The sequence below is a fragment of the Camelus dromedarius genome, chromosome 34, assembly GCF_036321535.1.
Source record: "Camelus dromedarius isolate mCamDro1 chromosome 34, mCamDro1.pat, whole genome shotgun sequence".
NCBI classification, from domain to species: domain Eukaryota; kingdom Metazoa; phylum Chordata; class Mammalia; order Artiodactyla; family Camelidae; genus Camelus; species Camelus dromedarius.
In genome coordinates, this window is record NC_087469.1 from 16,920,001 (window position 1) to 16,938,748 (window position 18,748).

General features: G+C 34.8%; 1 protein-coding gene across 4 annotated transcripts in view; it reads right to left on the reverse strand.

Moving 5' to 3' along the window:
* ARHGAP32 (Rho GTPase activating protein 32) overlaps positions 1 to 18,748 on the reverse strand; it is a 174,967-nt gene that overhangs the window by 95,781 nt on the left and 60,438 nt on the right. For 3 of the 4 annotated variants that reach the window (XM_064482217.1, XM_064482216.1, XM_031443386.2), the window contains exon 2: positions 10,840 to 10,948. In XM_064482217.1, the coding sequence (XP_064338287.1) occupies positions 10,840 to 10,944 (105 nt within the window). In that variant the 5' untranslated portion in view covers positions 10,945 to 10,948. Of the gene's footprint in view, positions 1 to 5,293; positions 5,471 to 10,839; positions 10,949 to 18,748 lie in introns of those variants that run through there. The other variant, XM_064482218.1, reaches the window with a different exon arrangement.

The window sequence follows — 18,748 nt, forward strand, 5'->3', positions numbered from 1 at the left end:
TAGCCAGAGCAATATGGAAAGTAAAGAAAAGATTGTGCACATATAAAATCTAAAAGAATTTAAAAACTCTTACAGGTAACCAAAGAATATATCAAAGACTCTGGGTATGAAGTAAATACACAAAAAATTAATTACATTTCTACATATTAGCAGTAAACAACCAGGAAATAAAATTTTAAAACAATTATGCAATAATATTGAAGAAAACATCAAATACCCAGGAATACACCCTGTAAGATATATGAAAGACTTCTACGCTAAAAACTACAAACATTTTTCAAAATTTAAGAAAATGTAAATTAACAGAATGTATACATATACACATCTGATCTGCACAGACTGGAAGGCACAATACTGTCAAAGTGTCAGTTACCCTCAAAATTATCTACTGATTTATCTGTATAAATTGGCAAGCTAATTCTAAAGATTTATATGGAAATGCTAAGCACACAGAAGTGCCAAGACCAAGAAGAGCAAAGCTGGAATACTTACTCTACCAGATAACAAGATTTGCTATAAAATTAAAATAACAAGACAGCGTAGTATTTACCCAAGAACTGAAAAACGGATCAGAAGAACACATGAGAGAATTCAAACAGCAGCCAGAATATGGTCATCTGACTCAAGACAAAGTCACAAGTGAAATTAAGTCAGGAAAAAAGACAGTCATTTTAATAAATGTACCAGGCCACTCAGATTTCTACATGGATAAAAAAAATGTTGATCCCCATATCTCACATCACACACAAAAATCAATTTTAAACAGCTCATAGTCCCAAACATAAAAGTAAACATATTCTAGAAAATACCTTCATAACACTGAGATGGGCAAAAATTTCTACAAAATACACAAGCAAAAAAGAATAATTAAAATAAAAATTTTTAATAAATTGGACTCAAGCTAAGAATTTCTGTTTATCAAATGATACCATTAAGCATGTGAAAAGGCAAATCAGAGTCTGGAAGAAGAAATTGGAAATACAAGTTATCTGATACAGGACTAGTATATATAATTTATCAAGAACTTCTAAAATTCCGTTTTAAAAAAGACAGGCAACCCAACAGAAGAAAAATGCAGTATGTAAATGAACACATCACAGAAGACATCTCAAGGGCTAATAAGCACATGAAATGGTGCTAAACATAAATCATCAACATAGAATCACAAATAAAAACCACAATGAGATTCTATTACATACACAACAGAACGGTGATACAAAGAGTACATATTGTAGAATTTTATGCACAGAAACAATGGTTAACTTTGGTAGCAAAAGTACTGACTAGGAAGGACTTTCTGAATTTTAGGAAAATTTTATTTTTCTTAAATCTAAGTGGCAGTCACATGGGAAAAACATAAGCAAAAATTCATCAAGCTCTATATGAAGATTTGTGACTTGTCTTTACATGAGTTATACCTCAGAAAAAAACTAAATGGAAAAAAACAAACAATAACAAGAGAATGAAAAATTATAGGCCAATCTCATTTATGAAACACAAATTTTTAAAAATACCGTACATAAAATAGTGAACCAAATCCATCATTGTATTAACTTCAAAAAAAAAAGCATAATCAAACTGAAGTTACCCCAGGAATGCAAGGTTTTCAGCGTAAGACCCCGTACACATATAAAGAAAAGAAGTTAAGCAGAAACCCTTTTCGTTTCCTTTGGGGGCAGGAGGCAGTATTTAAACAGGCTGCCAGAACAACAGAGCAGACAGATAAAGAAGGCATGATGAAACCTGATTACAGCAGGACACGGCTGAGTCTTCTGTCATACACGCTGGATAAAAGTTCTAAATGGCAATTCAATATTAAGACAGTTATACAAATCTGGAGTTGATGAAATACTCAAGAATGTTAAGTGTCAAATTATATTGCAAATTACTGTGCAATAGGAAGGAGGTCGCAGATCACAGGGCTGTTTCGTTCCTAAATTTTCAAATTTTTTATAAAAGACAAAAACATATATGACATATTTATCAAATTTACAGACAGGAGAAAACTTAAAGGGATATGAATACCCTGAGTGACAGAATTCACAGATTTTATTTTAATACATTGCAAAAACAAACTGAAATGATTACGAAGTTCATCAAAGATTAAAAAAAGCCCTGAATTTATATTCAAAACTCAATTACATAAGTATGAGGGAACACACTTTATCTGACAAGAATTCATGTAACGAAATCTAAGGCCTAGAGTTTACCACAAGCTAAATAAATATAAGCCAAAGAATATCCTCACTGGTAAAAGCTAACGCAGCCTGAAAAACATGTGGCATCTATAACAAGGAAAGTATTTGTTTCTCCATAATCTGAACCAGTTAAACCACATAGGGTAGAGATCATCCGTTTCAGGAAAATATAATTTGATACTGAAAACCTGCAGAACTAAGAACTGGCAGTGTTTTATCCTGCCTGCTCCACTGCTCTCTAACCCCGGAAAGTATTCACCATTCCTGTCACTGGTACCGATTTTTAAACCATCTTTCGAATGCCTGTTCTCTTGATCCCAGGTGCACAGGAAACTCTAACGCTGAACGGGCGATTGTCAGGTGACTTAACAGCAGTGTAACATGCTACGCTCTGACCCAGAACCACAAAGCTGGCGACTTCCACATGAGCCACACACAAGGCCCACCCCTTCTGTACTGGCTACATGAGTGACCACCTTCTCCAAATACTATGATGTCCATCTTATAACAGGTACCAGCAGAATGCGAACGGGCATCGCAGATTTTTAACTAGGGAAAAAAAACAGAGTATGGGAAGGTGTTTAACATACATTCACAGAGCTAAAAGAAATCTCATTCAGCCCTTCCATTGCAAACAGGAAAGTCAAACCAAGAAACAGCAACTTGCCACAGTGCATTAGTTGCAATAGTCAAATTAAACTGAATTCCTATCACATCTACTACATCTAATATAAGCAAATGAGAGAAGAAAAGTTCAAAGACAGTAGAATTCTTTAAATGAGAAATTACAACAATGAGAAATAGCTTTCCTCCTATCAAAATATGAAAGAGTAAAAATTTTAAATTGAAAATATATGACACGAAAGACACTAAGCATTATTCCTTAGAATATGAATTGACAAAAAAATTTTGAGAAGTAACGTAAGGATCCTCACACGTTTTAGATAAGTAATTCCTCATAACAGTAAAAAGAAAAGGCAAAATTCGTCATAAAGATACTCATCAAAGTGAAGAATATAAAACAAACTCAAGGCCCTACTAATTACGGAAATATCAAAACTATATTCTATATTATAGGGAATTATGTAGTCACTACATTTGTTTATTAAGAGTTCTTATTTAATACCAATTGCAACACACTGCATACACACATTTCTCCCAAGCAATAGATTTTATGGAGTATTAGTGGTTTTAAAATTCTTGAATATTTGTAATTTTCATCAACTAATGTTATCACATATGTTAAACATATTAGGAAGCATAAATAACAAATAAAAACTATATAACACTGTGTTAAGCAAAATTCTAAAAAGGCCCCCAAGCCCACCCTTGGCCAAGATTCCCACCTCCTGGTTATTCAAACATTAACTGAGGCAATTCTGGGATTTTGTAGATTAATTAGAGTCTCCGGTCAGTTGATCTTAAAGTACAAAAGTCATCTGGATGCGCCTGATCTAATCACATGATTGCTGCAAAACCAGAGTTTTCTCCAACTGGTAGCAAAAGGGAAAGTCAAAGATTCAAAGCATGAGAGGGACTTGAGGTACAGCTGCTGGCTTTGAAGACTGAGGGAGCCAAGCGAGAAGGAATTCAGACCACCTCCACCAGCAGAGAGCAGTACCCCTCCCCACTCCTGCTGCCCAGCCAGCAGGGAAACCCGGCCCTCAGACCTAGGAACTAGAAGGAACCACAAGGAACTAGACTGCCCACAACTAAACGATGTGGGAAGCAGATTCTCCAGGCTTCATGTGAGAGCCCAACCTAGCAGCCACTTCAATTCAGCTTTATGAGACCCTGAGCAGAGAACCCAATTCAGCTTGCCCAGACTTCCAACCTACAGAACTGTAAGATAATACGTGGTATTGTTTTTAGCTCCTAAATTTCTTACACAGCAACAGAAAATGAATACTAACAACGTGAATATTTAAGACCCTAGAAATTCCTGAGTCATCTTGGGCTTTAAGTGCTCCTTTATCTCTCAAGCAATTAAAACTCTCTTCCCAGGACTGTGATACAAAGCCTCAGAAGCTCTTGCCTTCCAGAACTCCCAGAGCTCCACTGAATGCACTAACTTCACTGCTTGCCCAAGGCTCTGCGAAGCATCCCTCAAAGGACCATGCTGCTCACATGAAGGCAAGCCCAGGAAGTGCAGATTCCGCAGGTGGGGCAGGTAACAGGTGGGAGGGGCACAGGTCTGAATGAGTGCAGCGGCAATCTCTCCCTTCTCCCTGGCAACCCTGTATTTTCAGTGTGCACACTACAGTATGTTCCACATCCCATTCTGCAGCTCATTTTGCAGCTTGCAACCCCCTCCATGGCAATGTTTTTTATTCCCCCTTCACAGGTGCCCCCTACACTGTGTCCATCAGCCAGGCTCTTCCAGAGACCTCTTCCCTCCAGGAAACCGGGCAACTCCTTGACCTATGACACTTCCCATAATTTAAAATGGGGGGCTGTTCAATTTTCTCTTTATTGCAGCACCTTAATAATAAGGTAGAAAGTTTCTACTAAATGAAGGGGAAAAAAGGAACATAAAATCGTATACGGTTTACAATCATAAAATCATATTTACAGACATGATGAGAAAGCAAAATATATCAACAAAGCAATATTCTTTGAAACTAGTTATTTGGGGAAATTTACATTAAAAAATCATGCTTATATGGATCTTAAATTTAAAACTCTTTGCATTAAAAGAAATCATGAAGAAAATATACCAAAATAACCTCACCACTGTGGAAAACTGGATTATTGGTGAGTCTTTTTTTCCACCACTTTTTGGCTTTTTCTATATAAGCATGTTTATTTTTATCAAAGAGGAAGGCTCTACTGAAAAAGAGAGAACACAAGAAGCTAGTAGCTTCTTCCACCTCTGTATGTTACCTATCCTACAGCAACCATTTACAAATTCATGACATGTCACAAATAAATGAGATTAGATAGTCTGTGTAACTCCAATGGGCAAAATTAGGTATTCATATCTGGAAACTGTCATTGAGAAAGAATAAGAATAAAAACATGTTTATGATGGGATGTACCAGTGTATGGTAACAAAATGAATTTTTCATTAGTCACTGAGTCAAATTATGAGTTACCTGGTGGGAGCTAGAACCACAGTGGAGATGCCTCTCAAAGCATAAAAAGAGAGGGAGAAATAACCTGCCGTCTCGCCTTTTCCTGCCCTCCAATCTGCTACCAGTGCCTCCCACTTGTCAGAAGACTGCTGGCAAGGGAGTATAGGAAATGCAGTTTGCAGGGCTCTGCCTCCTGCAACAGAGAACAAAGCAGAAGGGGTAGGAAATCCCAACCCCAGACCCACAACATTCATTCCTGAACAATGAAGACAGAACTGTGTTTACGTATCATACAATACCAGTCATTTAAAACACAGGTTATTTTATATAAAATGCCCTCATATTTTGAAATGGAGCAGCAGCTACCAGATAACATCCATATACATATATACACACACACAGAATCAACTGAATAAATAAGATTGTAATATTAAATTTGTACTGTGAATAAAGGCAAGCTAATCACAGTTAGCGGCTAACACCTAAGAACCATAAAGGCAGGTCCAAAATTGTGACAGAAAATCAGCAATAACACCACTGAATGAGCATTCACAAAGGGCAGCAAAATGCAGTCAGACCAAGAATACACCACTGTTAAAGTGTTCTTTTCTTCAAGGAACAAAAATCCCCAACACAATTTGCATGGGGAAAGGAGTCTGATCAAAATTTTCTTTATGTACAAGGCTAGCAAAAAGATTTGAAAATAAGTCAGAGGAAAGAGATGGTAACTTTCTGCCACTTTTCACCTTTTTTTCTTTTAATAGACTCAAATCATATTTATTATATTCTCTTTACTATTTATAAACAGAATTTGAGAAAGAGCACTACACCCCTTAATTTATAGCTATTTTTATAAATAATATTTCTTGATAATGAAAACGAAAAATAACATTTCTGCTTAATATATACTAGTAATGGGAAAAAAATCTTTGGCCTCTTAAACAAGAAAAAAAATTTAGGAGCTATCTCTATGCAGGTCAGGCTGCATGCATATACATATGCACGTAGCAACTGAAAAAAACAAGATTTAAATACAAAATTTGTTCTGTCAAGAAAGGCAAACAGGACTGTTAATTTCTGTACTCAACTACAGCCTAACCATAGGAAATAGATGCAACAAATCTCTGATATGTAACATGTTTATAGAAGCCTTTAAATTTTAATTGGTCTAAGTATTGTTCCCTTTCTTACAGAGGAATAAAAGACAATGGGGGAAAAGTTAACAATAATCATCCCACTATCACAGAAAAGCTAAATTTATTTAAATCTATAGTGTATTATGTTGAACAACAATATCACTAAAATGATCCTTAAAGAATAAGTCTATCACAAAGAAATTCAATTAACTGAGTTATCGTGTGAATATTTTCAAAGGAATTTTGATACAACAAAATGCCCTTAATGTTACATATTACATAACATATTGGAGGAAATAAGTGAAGAAAACTGTTATCTAGAACTTGTAATACACAAGTGACAAAAGACAAAAATAAGAGTCAAAGAAGCAGGCAGGTAGATTTAAGTACACAGATAATTCACAAAGCATACCAGTAGCCAACAAATCAGCCTTGGAGTAAACTACAGTGACAATGAATATATGTATGTTCATGTATAACTGAAAAATTGTGCTCTACATTGGAATTTGACACAACATTGTAAAATGACTACAACTCAATAAAAAAATGTTTAAAAAAAATAAAGAAAAAAAGAAAAAGGTAGGAGGGGAAAAAAGAATCATAAATGAGACACATAATTGGAAATTTTCTATTAAAGAAATAGCAAGATTCTAGACTCTCCATGACACTCCAGTTGAGATCTACAAGAATCATTATTCCCCTGACTACACATGTTATAAGTACTTTTCTCCTTGAATATTTTTAAAGCTATATATCAAATCTTATCAGTAAAAGTAGCACCCAGCTCACTAAAAGCCTTCAACAGCACAATATTTGGAATGTAGTTTTCAGCTTAATAACTAACAATAAAATGCTGGGTTTAAGATCAGTTCAGCAGCTCAAAAGATTTTAGGCTTAACCTTATGAAACTGCCAGTTTTCAATCCTTTTTAACCAATAAAATTAACAGTTTCATACAATTCAACCTAAAATACATCCCAGAACTCTCAGTAGTACATTAATTATCTTCAACAATTAATACCACTTGATCTATGTCAGAGAATTCCCACAATCTTCAGCCAGAGCAGGATGCACCATGAAATGGGGTGAGCTTGGAGCTGTTCATGGAAGAGCTGTTGAATATACTGGCAGAAGTTCAAAACCTGAGCTTTGCATATTAATCAATGGTTGCAATTGTGATTGTTCACAAAGCAACACTAAATAAAACATTCAGCTTTCAAAGGCTGAAACGATGAACATCATCAGCTTCTCTGAATTTAATTCAGAGAACCAAAATCTATCCATCGGTCAAAAATAAATACCTAAGTATCACACATAATATAATGATAATTAAAGAGCCAAAGATACCCATTTAAGGCGCATTTACAATGACTTTTTTTCTTTTATTCAAATTGCAATTTTTTTCTAGCTTGATGGGTAAAAGAAACCAGTCTCAGTACCACACACGGTGGACACCTATCAATCTGAAGAGCAAAAATCAAAATACACACCTCTTCCAAAATTACCGCTTCCTCAAAACTATTCAGGAAGGAAAGTCCAGCTGCTCCACCGGTCCCCATTCCTCTTTAGAAAGCAGGCATTAGACAGGAAATAACAAGAGTTGGCATGCATGTGGAGGAGAGGGAACCCTCACGCACTGTTGGTGGGAATGTAAACTGTCGCAGCCACTATGGAGAACAGTAATGGCAGTTCCTCAAAAAATAAAACTTCCAGCAATTCTACTTCTGGGTGTTTATCCGAAGAAAACACAGATAACTCGAAAAGATATATGTATCCCTATGCTCACTGCAGCACTGTTTACAAGCTATAAAAGCAACCTAAGTGTCTATCCATAGATGAATGGATAAAGAACACACACATACACACAATAGAATATTACTCATTCATTAAAAAGAATGAAATCTTGCCATTTGCAACAACATGAATGGACACTGAGGGTATTATGCTAAGTGAAACAAGTCAAAGAGACAAATACTGTGTGATTTCACTTACATGTGGAATCTAAAAAACAAAACAAACATAAAAAGATCTGGTGGTCACCAGAGGAGAGAGGGGTCAGGGGATAAGCGAAATAGGTAAAGGTGATTCAGAGGTACAGTCTTATAAAATAAGTCACAAGGATGTAATGTACAGAATGGGGACTATAGTTAATAACTTTGCATGGTGACAGATGGTAACTAGACTTATCATGGTGTTCACTTCATAATGTATAAAAGTGTCAAATCACTGTGAAACTAACATAATATTGTAAGTCAATTACACTTCAATTAACAAAAAAGAAAGCAGGCAATAGTGAGGAATGTTAACTAGACTTATTGTCGTGACCATTTCACAATACACACATACACTGAAACATTATATTCTACACCTGAAACTAATATGTTATACATCAATTATATCTCAATTAAAAAATGACTTTATAAAATTTTTTAAATTCTTAACAATTCAGAAATTTCCTGCTTTCTTTTAGATATGCATTAAAAATCTAATTTTCTGGTCACACCACACAAATCAATATAAATTCAACATTTAAACTCTTATTTATAAAGCTACTGAAAATTAAATCAATGGAATTGTTTTGGAGAAGCATTTTCTAAGGGTTTATCTTAATAATAAACTTCATTCTCAACATGATACTTCACATAGATTATTATTAATAGAGAAAAAGGTCCCAAACTTCCTTTACTCTTACTTCCTCATTAAAATCAGTGTAATTTTCTAGAGAAAGTATAGTAAAATGGAGCTCTAATCTCATTTATTCCTTTTCATCATTGATGTACACTTTTTGCAATCTAATAATGTACTATTTATTGAGTTTAATGATTTTTTAAATAGAATTATAGTATTTACCTTCAAAAAACTGATACATAAAAAAATTGAGTACCAACATAATAAGATGCTAAAACATATGCTATAAATGGTAATTTCCGTAGACAAATCAATGTGAACCTCAGCAAAGAGAATTCAGAACTTTCTATGTATATAGCATGTGACATTTTAATACAGAGGAAACAAACCACTATATAGCAAGTATCACCTTTCTTTCCATTCAATAAATTCAATGTAGACTTACTGCAAGTTATCAAAATATAGGTAAAACTGTGAAAGATGTTTAAATGGACAAAAGAGATTACTGAATATCCTTTCAATGGAATGCTGGCACCTCCAGGGACTACTTGATTCAATAGGGGTGTGGGGCTTCTTTGTCTTTGACTGGACTAGTTCACATCTCCATGGAGTAGAAGTTTGCAATGTAATGTTATGCTAATAGAAAAACAGCAATAGAAGAATCTAAAGAATTCTAAAAAGGCCTTCTAAGCAATGAATATGCTCAATTAAAATAATATATGCATGAACTGGTGTCACTATTTGGCAGTACCTGAGTGAAAAAGCATTTTTAAACAAGGAATATGTAAAATCTCACTACAAATCTGCTTTGACAGATGAACACTTGCATTCAATTTTGATAAGCAACACTTAATTACAATTAAGTAAAATGTTATTCTCCAACAGAATGAATTTTACTGTTCTTATTAATAGATCTGAATTTTTAAAAGCTATAACAGATTAAACGGATATCTCAAGCTTATGTGGTAAAACTACACTACATAGTAATTTTCCACCTAACTCCCAACAAAAACTGCTTTTCCAGTATCTCAGTAAATGCTAACTATATTCTTCAGGTTGATCAAATCAAAAAACTTGAAGTCATTCTTGACATCTCTTTATGTCACTCTCTATGTACCACTCATCAGCAAAAACAGTTGGCTTTATCTATAAACCAGAATCTAACCATTGTTTACCACATCTAACACATTCTGGTTCAAGCTACCATCACTGTTCATTTTTTATAATAACCTTCTAACTGGCCTCCTATTTCCTCTTCTGCCTCCCTTGTTAGCCTCTTCACAAGCAACCAGAGACTCTCTCTAAAATTTTAAACCAGATCACGTCCTCACAAGCAACCAGAGACTTCCTCTAAAATTTTAAACCAGATCATGTCACTTCTTGGCCAAAAAAATTCTAATGGTTTCCCAGCTCACTCAGCATAAAAAACCAAAATCCTTTTAATAAACTAAGAGAAACCACTTCTCTGACCTCACCTCCTACTTCTACCCAGCTCAATTTCAGCCACAGGTCCTATTTGTGTTTCTTCCAACTTGCTGTTTAATTCTATGCCACAGCCTTTAACTTGTTCTTCCATTGCCTGAAATGATCTGTTCCCAGATAAATGCACTCTCTCACCTCCTTCAGGTGTCTGCACAGTCCTCAACTTCTTCCAGAGGCCATCTGCGACCATCTTGCGTAACTAGCAACCACCCTTTCACAATCTAACCCACCACTTTGTAACCCACCACCTCTGCACTAATCTCCCACAATGGCACACACCACCAAGTGACAGAGTATATACATATGCATAAAACTGACTTACCATTGCACTAAGTGTCTCTTCCCAATCAGGCCGCTCTCGAGGGTGAACGTTTCTGTGTAGTTCTGGAACAAAATCATCCTCTTCAGAATGCACCGAGGACTTCATCTTCCTAGAGACCAAACATCAGAGAGTATGATCAGAATTCCCATTTCTAGGAGAGCTTTCCAATGACCACGATTCAAAGAAATGGTGCACTCACTGTAGAGCACAGTCTGGCAGTTTCTCAAAATGTTAAACAGAATTCAACAATTCTACTCCTAGGTATTTAACCAAGAGAAATAAAACATACGCCCACCAAGAAATTATACATGAATATGCATACCAATATTATTCATAATAGCCAAAAAGTAGAAACAACCATCAACTGAAAAATGAACCAAAAAATGTAGCAGATCCATACAATAAAATATTACTCAGTCATTAAAAAAAAAAAAAAAGAATGAAGTGCTTCATGCTACCACATGGATGAACATAATGTAATGAACATAATGTAAAAACATTATGCTAAATGAAAGAAGTCAGACACAAGAAGTCAGATTCCATATATACAAAGTGTCCAGAATAGTCAAATTCACAGAGACAGAAAGTATACTGGTGGTTGCCAGGGGCTTGGGAGAGGAGCACATAGAGCTACTGCCATTGAGTAAGAGATTTCTTTCTGAAATGTTCAAGAATTAGGTAGTGGTGGTGGTTGTACAAGTTTGAGAGTATACTAAAAACCACTTATTGTACACTTCAAAGGAGTGAATTTTATGGTATATAAATTATATCTTAGTCAAAAACTAAATAGACTAAAAATTCCAATTAAAATATATAAAGGGGGACATTTCATGATGATAAAAGTGGCAAATCAACAGAGTAAAATAACAATAAAACCCACATGCAACAAATAACACAGCTTCAAAATACATAAAGCAAAGCCTGAAAGACCAAAAAGGAAAATAGGTAAGTCCACAATTACAATTGTATATTTTAACAAACATTTCTCAGTAACTGGCAGAATAAGCAGATTTAAAAATCCCACGTAAACAGGTGATCTGAACAACACAATTTTCCAGGATGAACTAGAACATTAAACCCAACAACTACAGAATGTATATTCTTTTCAAGTGTATATGAAACATTTTCCAAGAGACCATGATAGACCATGAAGCAAGTCTCAATAAATACAAAAAATTTAAATCATGGACAAAGTATTCTGTGACCACCACAGAATTACACTAAAAGTCAATTAATGAAAGGTAACTAAAAATTCTCCCAAATGTTTGGAAATTTTAAAACACAATTCTGAATAACTCATGAATCAAATTCGCAAAATCACAATGAAAATTGGAAAATACTTAGATCTGAATAACAAAAATACAGCACATTAAAATGTGTGGGTTACAACTGAATCAGTAAAATTCAGACCCCTAAATGTATATTACTGGAAATAAGACAAGTTGGAAAATAAATTATCTAATCTTCCATCACAAAAATCTAGAGAAAGAATAGAAAATTAATCCAAGTAAAGAAAGAAAATAAATTTAATAAAGAAATCAATGAAATAGAAAGGTGTATAACACAGAAAATCAAAGCCAAAAGTTGGTTCTTTGAAAGATTAATAAAATGAGAAACCACCAAGAAGTCAGAATGGTTACCTCTGGGAGAGGTACTAACTAGTAGGGCAAGGGTCTTGTAAGGGGCTGAGAACAATTTATATCTTGATTGTGCTGTGATTATATGAATGTATACATTTATATAAATTCTTCAAGCTATATTCTTATGATTTATAGACTTTATATACAAATTATACTTGAATAAAAGTATAAAATAAAAATTTATTGGCAAATGTTCTACAAAAGTATAAAAATTACGTTTATATACATTTTGTGTCATGTACCAATGAATCAACTCCATAAAAACTTAATATCCATTTATTTAATTGACTATTTTGTTCCATACTTTTAAAATCATGGACAAATTTTACCCTCAAAATGATTATAGTTTCATTTCTAACAGGAAAAACGGTGTTAAGATTACCAACCATAAAACTGGAAGAATCTAATGCTCTACTTACAAGAGTTTTCTGTTAAACATCTGCAGACTTGAACCTGGATATTTTCAATCGAAAGGAAAAGAGAAAACAACACTTTCTTCTAATTGTGGGAACTAGCCTTACCATCTTGCTGCTCTGCTTAGTAAAAAATTATTTGAATCTTTGACACACCTTCTATTTTGTGAGATTCTTGTTCATAATGCAAAATACTATACTTGACAGAGTTAAAATTTCAGAGAAGTTCAAGTGACACCCTGCCTGAGAAGTGTATCCAAGGCACTGCTTACTCCTGGGCACATCTTTTCTTGATCCCTGGAGTAAATTCCAAGCAGCAACAGAACTTTACCTTTTCCTTTTTATTCTCCCAATCTTTGTTTATTTCTGGTTCTTTGCCCAGCTGGGTCCTGGTTCTGTGACACTTGTCCCCATTGGTATGGGAAATGACTGGGAGGTGTTCTTATGGTCTGACCACGTGGTGGTATGTGACAGATAAGAGACACGCATCTATTCTGTCAGAGACAACAAAGAATTTGGTTTGTTAGTCAATTTATGCCTATCTGTTTGTGAAAGAATATATTTAAATTTCACTGAAGAGAACAGCTGACATATACCTGATGTGGTGAGTTTGATGTTCTCTGTTTAAGCCGTAAAACTGAAGCTACAAGGTATCTGTGTGTGTCTGTAAGTGATATATCACCATAGGGAGTGATATATTTTCCTACCTTCAGGAAGGATATTAAAGTATATCCTACCGAGGATATTAAAAACTAGATTATAAAGCCCCTTAAAATATAGGAGTTCTGTTCTGGTTGGTTTATAGGGGCTATTAAGTGCTTACATAAATCTAATATTCCTAGAATTCTTCGAAAATAAACAAACTGAAATTCTAACATTACTGGGGTCACCTGTGCTGGCTATGAAAGCAGAATAGAGGTATCCTGGAGGAAGTGAAATTGAGTTTTGGTTCCTCCCAACTGAAATGCCTGATACACTCTAATTCTTAGCGGGTATTATAATTTCATCATGCAAAATCCGAAAAAGTATAAAAAGGTATACAATGAAGAATCTCCCTCCCATCCTCGTCTCCATCTGCCTAATGCCCACCCATTAAACATTTCACTTTATATATTCTTCCAGGTTTTATGAATATATATATACACTCACATGTAGAATTTTTCATAGATATTAAAGAATATATCTATCAAAAGCAAAGTATAAAAGCAGTGTGTAAATATACTACTCTTTGTGTAGGAAATTGAGAGAAGAGTTTTACTCCTCCAGTTCCACCCCACGTTTCACATAGGAAGTACCATGGTTACACACTGTTGTGTAGTTCTCTAATACTTCCTGGAGAACTTCCCATATCAGTATATAAAGACCTTCTTCACTTTTTTTACAACTATGTAATAATCCTCCGTGTGGATATTCCATAATTTATTTAACCAATTCCCTATTAATGAATTCTTGAATTATTTCCAACCTTTTGCTATTACAAACAATGCTACAAGGTTGTGAGTATGTCATTTCTACACATGTCCAGGTATATCTGAAAGGCAAACACTCAACAATGTGAAATATTCTTTCCATACAGTAGCCCATTTTTTCTGTTGGGTTGTTGGTCTTTTTCTTTTCTACTTTTAGTCATTTATTTATTAAAGAGATTAGGCCTTCATTTGTAGTATGAATCCAAGTACTTTCCCCAGGCTGTCATTTGTCCTTGCTTTGTTTTCTGTAATGCAGATGTTTCGAACTTTATGCAGTTGAATTTCACAACCCCTCCCTTTATGAGTTTTGCATTTTCATAGTTTCAAAATGCCTTTCCTGATCCAAAACATTTTTTTTAATATTCCCATGTTTTCCTTTAAATTTTTCATGGTTTCATTTAATACATTTTATCTTTGATCATTTGGAATTCATCCTTGGTATGAGGTGGGTATCTAATTTTCTTTATTTTCCACAGATGTGTATCCAGTTTCCCCCAAAGTATTTACTGAACAGTACGCAATGTCCCCGTTGGTTGTTAAGAAGCCATCTTTATCGTAGCTTCTTATGCATTAGGGTATATGTCGAGGCTTTCCATTTTACCCCATTCTGCCTTCTATTTATAGCAATACCACAAGGTTTTAATTATTGAGACATTATAGTATAATGTCTAGTTGCACTAATCCTCTATCCAACATCTTTGCTTTTTTCTTTCCGCCAAAGTTTCTTGGCTAAATTATTTAGCCAGGGTCAGTTTATTTCAAGATCACTTTATCTAGGTTTTTTAAAAGCATTCTTATTATCCCATTAAATTTATAATAAACTGACATCTCTATGATGTTGAATATTCTGTTATGAACAAGGTATATCTTTTCATTTGTTCCAAACATCTTTTTTGCCCTTCAATATCTTAAATTTTCTTTATATAAGTCTTAGAATTCCTTATTAAGTTTATTTCTGAGTATTTTATCTTTTTCACTGCTGTTAAAAGGGGCCCCTTTTCTTCATTTTCTAACTGGTTACTGTTTGATGCACTATTATTAGCCCTGTTTTGCAGACAGTAAAACTGAAATGCATTAATACATCTCAGTCACTCCAGATATGACAGACCATTTTCTCCTGGAAGATCCCACTTTCCAGCCTTAAGAGGACACTGAAACAAGCCAGTCTCTTCTCTAGAGCCCACTAGACAGGATGAAAGACATCAATATTCTGCCTCACTGAATGCTCCCTTCAGAAGTTTCCTCTCAAAAGCCATGAAAAAAACTACCAGTGGACTTCCAATTCAAGACTGCGTACATGTTGAAAAACAGAGTTCTCCTTCTCCAAGTCACTGAAAAGGCAGGAAACCAAATAAAAGGAAACAAATCCTTAACAGAATAATATAGGTGAAACCAGCAGGCCAGAAATCTTCATCAACTTCTGGAAGACGAAAACCAAGTGAGCTCACGCAGACTGGGAAACCATCAGAGAAAAACAGAGGTTCAAGGAGGCTACACTCCCACTTCTCACCACAACAAAGGAGGTACTTGCCCCCAAGGAATTAATAAAAACTGGAAAATTGCTCTGTAAATAAATTTAACAATCAATCAGAAGGACGAGAGTTCCTCACCTGGGTGTCTGCACCTAAGAGAAGCCAGGCAGAAGCCATACACATCACAGCACAGCGAGAGAAAACACAGGCGGAGAGGAGGGAACGATGGGCGGCAGGAAGCCCTGCAGGTGAAGGCTTGAATCCTGTTCAGTCAGAACAGACAGAACTTGTACATGGAATGAACCAAGCGGCAAAACGGAAGAAAGACAGTAACCTAAATTTATTATTATTGAAATAGTATATGTCTGTATATATGTTATATCTGTATGTGGAGAAGAATGCTAAAAATTATTCTCTACTCAAACTGAATCTGAAAGATTCAAGAAAAAGTTGAAATAAGTAGCCAGAAGAACAAGTACAAGAAATACCTCAAATCACAAAATCAAAATGTAAAGATAAATACATCCTGAAAGGACAGATTAAGGAGACCAAGTATGCAATAAATAGATTCCACAAAGAGAAAATTATTACAGACAGAAGAGGTAATAAATGGGGGCAGGGGTATAGCTCAGTGGTCGAGCACATGCTTAATTAGTTAGCATGCATGAGGTCCTGGGTTCAGTCCCCAGTATCTCCATTTTAAAAGAGAAAAAAAAAGAAGAGGTAATAAATTAGTAATAGAAAACAATAAAAAATCTTTCCTAACATGAAGACTTGAATCTGGAGACTGAAAGTCGCTGAGCTCCAGGTGAAGATCTGATGACAAAATACACATAACTAAGTATAAACAGAAAATCATACAAGCATTCAGAAAGAACAAATTACCTACAAAGAAAAGGAAAAAATAGCATTGAGTATTTGCAAGAAATCAAAGTATATCATTCATAGAACTTGTCTGAACAAACTACTCAAGAAAATATCAGCCAAATAACAAATGAACTAGAACAGACACATTAAAATGGGAAACAGTAAAAGGGAGAAGAAACAGTGATACAGATAATTGAATCTGATTGAGTGGCAAAAAAATATTAAACCATTTCAGCAAAACACCAGGTTTGGGGAGTGAGGACAGAATGGTGATAAATAAAAGTCTCAGAGAGAGAGAAGAGGACTGAGTGAAAGAAACATTCTAAAGATCTTATCCTAAAAGGAAGGGAAGTAGAGAAGAAAAGAAAGGGCCAAGTGAGAAAAAAATAGCATACCAAAGTGAAATAAATTATTTGATTTTCAAACTGTAACAGAAAATGCATATCTGAATATGAGGGCATGGAAAGGGAACCTAATCCCTAATGGAAAGGTTTTTAAAGTATAGCAGAACCTCTAAAATTAAATATCTAGAAAGATTTTGCTTGTTCTGACTGCAATCTTCCTAAACTTGTCACTTTATGTATTGTTTTAAAAAGGAAATTGACTATACTATAAACAGAGCTTTAAGTGTTTCAGGGATTTTCATTTACTAAGTTTGAACGTGCAACTGAATATTTATGGGGTTCAGTGCTGAAGTTGAAAGCAAAGGCTAAGGGAAAAGAGGTTTAAAATTTTTTAACTTTAAATAACCAGGAACTTTTATATAGTTTCATAAAGTGTTTGTGCTCTAAGGCCCTTCTTGTACATCAAAAAAACTCATACACACATATATAAAAAAGGCTCGCCTTGGATTCCATCCCAAGGAGTTTAATTATTGAAATACCAAGAAAGTCTTGTACTGGCATGCCTCATGGTTAAGACAGACTCACTTCACAGATTCTAAAGACAGCCTAATGGCTAGAGTTCAGTAATAAATAAAATTTTCTGAGATTAAGCAATGTTCACATCAGACTGCTGATTACAATTAAATTTTTTTTGTGACACTGGTAAGAGTATGTTGAGTGAAAGTTGTATTTCATATTGAAGGAATATTTTAGGAACTAAACTATACTCCAGATCACACATCCAAGGTCACAGAGCAATAGAATTTTTTTTTTTTTGCAAAATACACATCCTTTTTTGGTATCATACATAACAGATTATTAAGGGTGTGATGACTATGAAAACTCACAGAGTATAAAACAGGCCTAAATGTGATATTGATATATATGTCGACAATAAGTTGTTAATGCTACCTCTCTATCCTGGGAATCCTAAAATGAGGAATTTCTACAGAAGACAAAAGAACAGTCATGGTATTAAAAGCAGATAAGTGTGAAACAGCCTTAAGGGCTTCCATAGGAATTCAGCCATTTAAAATAAAACATCTCAGATGGGGGGGGGGGGGGGGACCTAGAAGAAACACAGCACCATATTCCAGGCCCTTGCCACCTATTTGGACCGCGGCTGCAATGTCTTCTAAGTCACAGCGTCATTTCAAATGAGGCCGAGAATGAAAAAAAGCAACCAACCAACCAATCAAATGCATGAACTAATATTATTAGTTCTGTGATCCATAAATAAAGACATTCCGAAAAAATTAAAATACGTTCACCAAATTACTAGTTAAAGTCAGAAGTTTCTCTTCTCGCTTAAAATTAACTGTCTTATAATGGAGATACAAAATTAGAGCTAATTAAGAGATCTGAGCAGCTGTAGACTGATTTCAAAGGTACACAAGTCCTAAAAGTGGGGTTCAGTTATGCACTATATCATCTCTGAAACTGTTTCAAACTATATGTCATACTTGCCAGGCTATGTATCTGTCAATAATGTGCATTAGAGAACACTAAACAAATTTATACGACAAACATTTCTACCCTCAGATGCCAAAGAACTAGAACCTTTCATCATCGTGAGTCAGTACTAAGTCCCAGGTGTTCCAGAGGTCGTATCTTTAAAAGGCCACATTAGTGTACGCACTACTTCACTGTTACATTGGCCGCGTC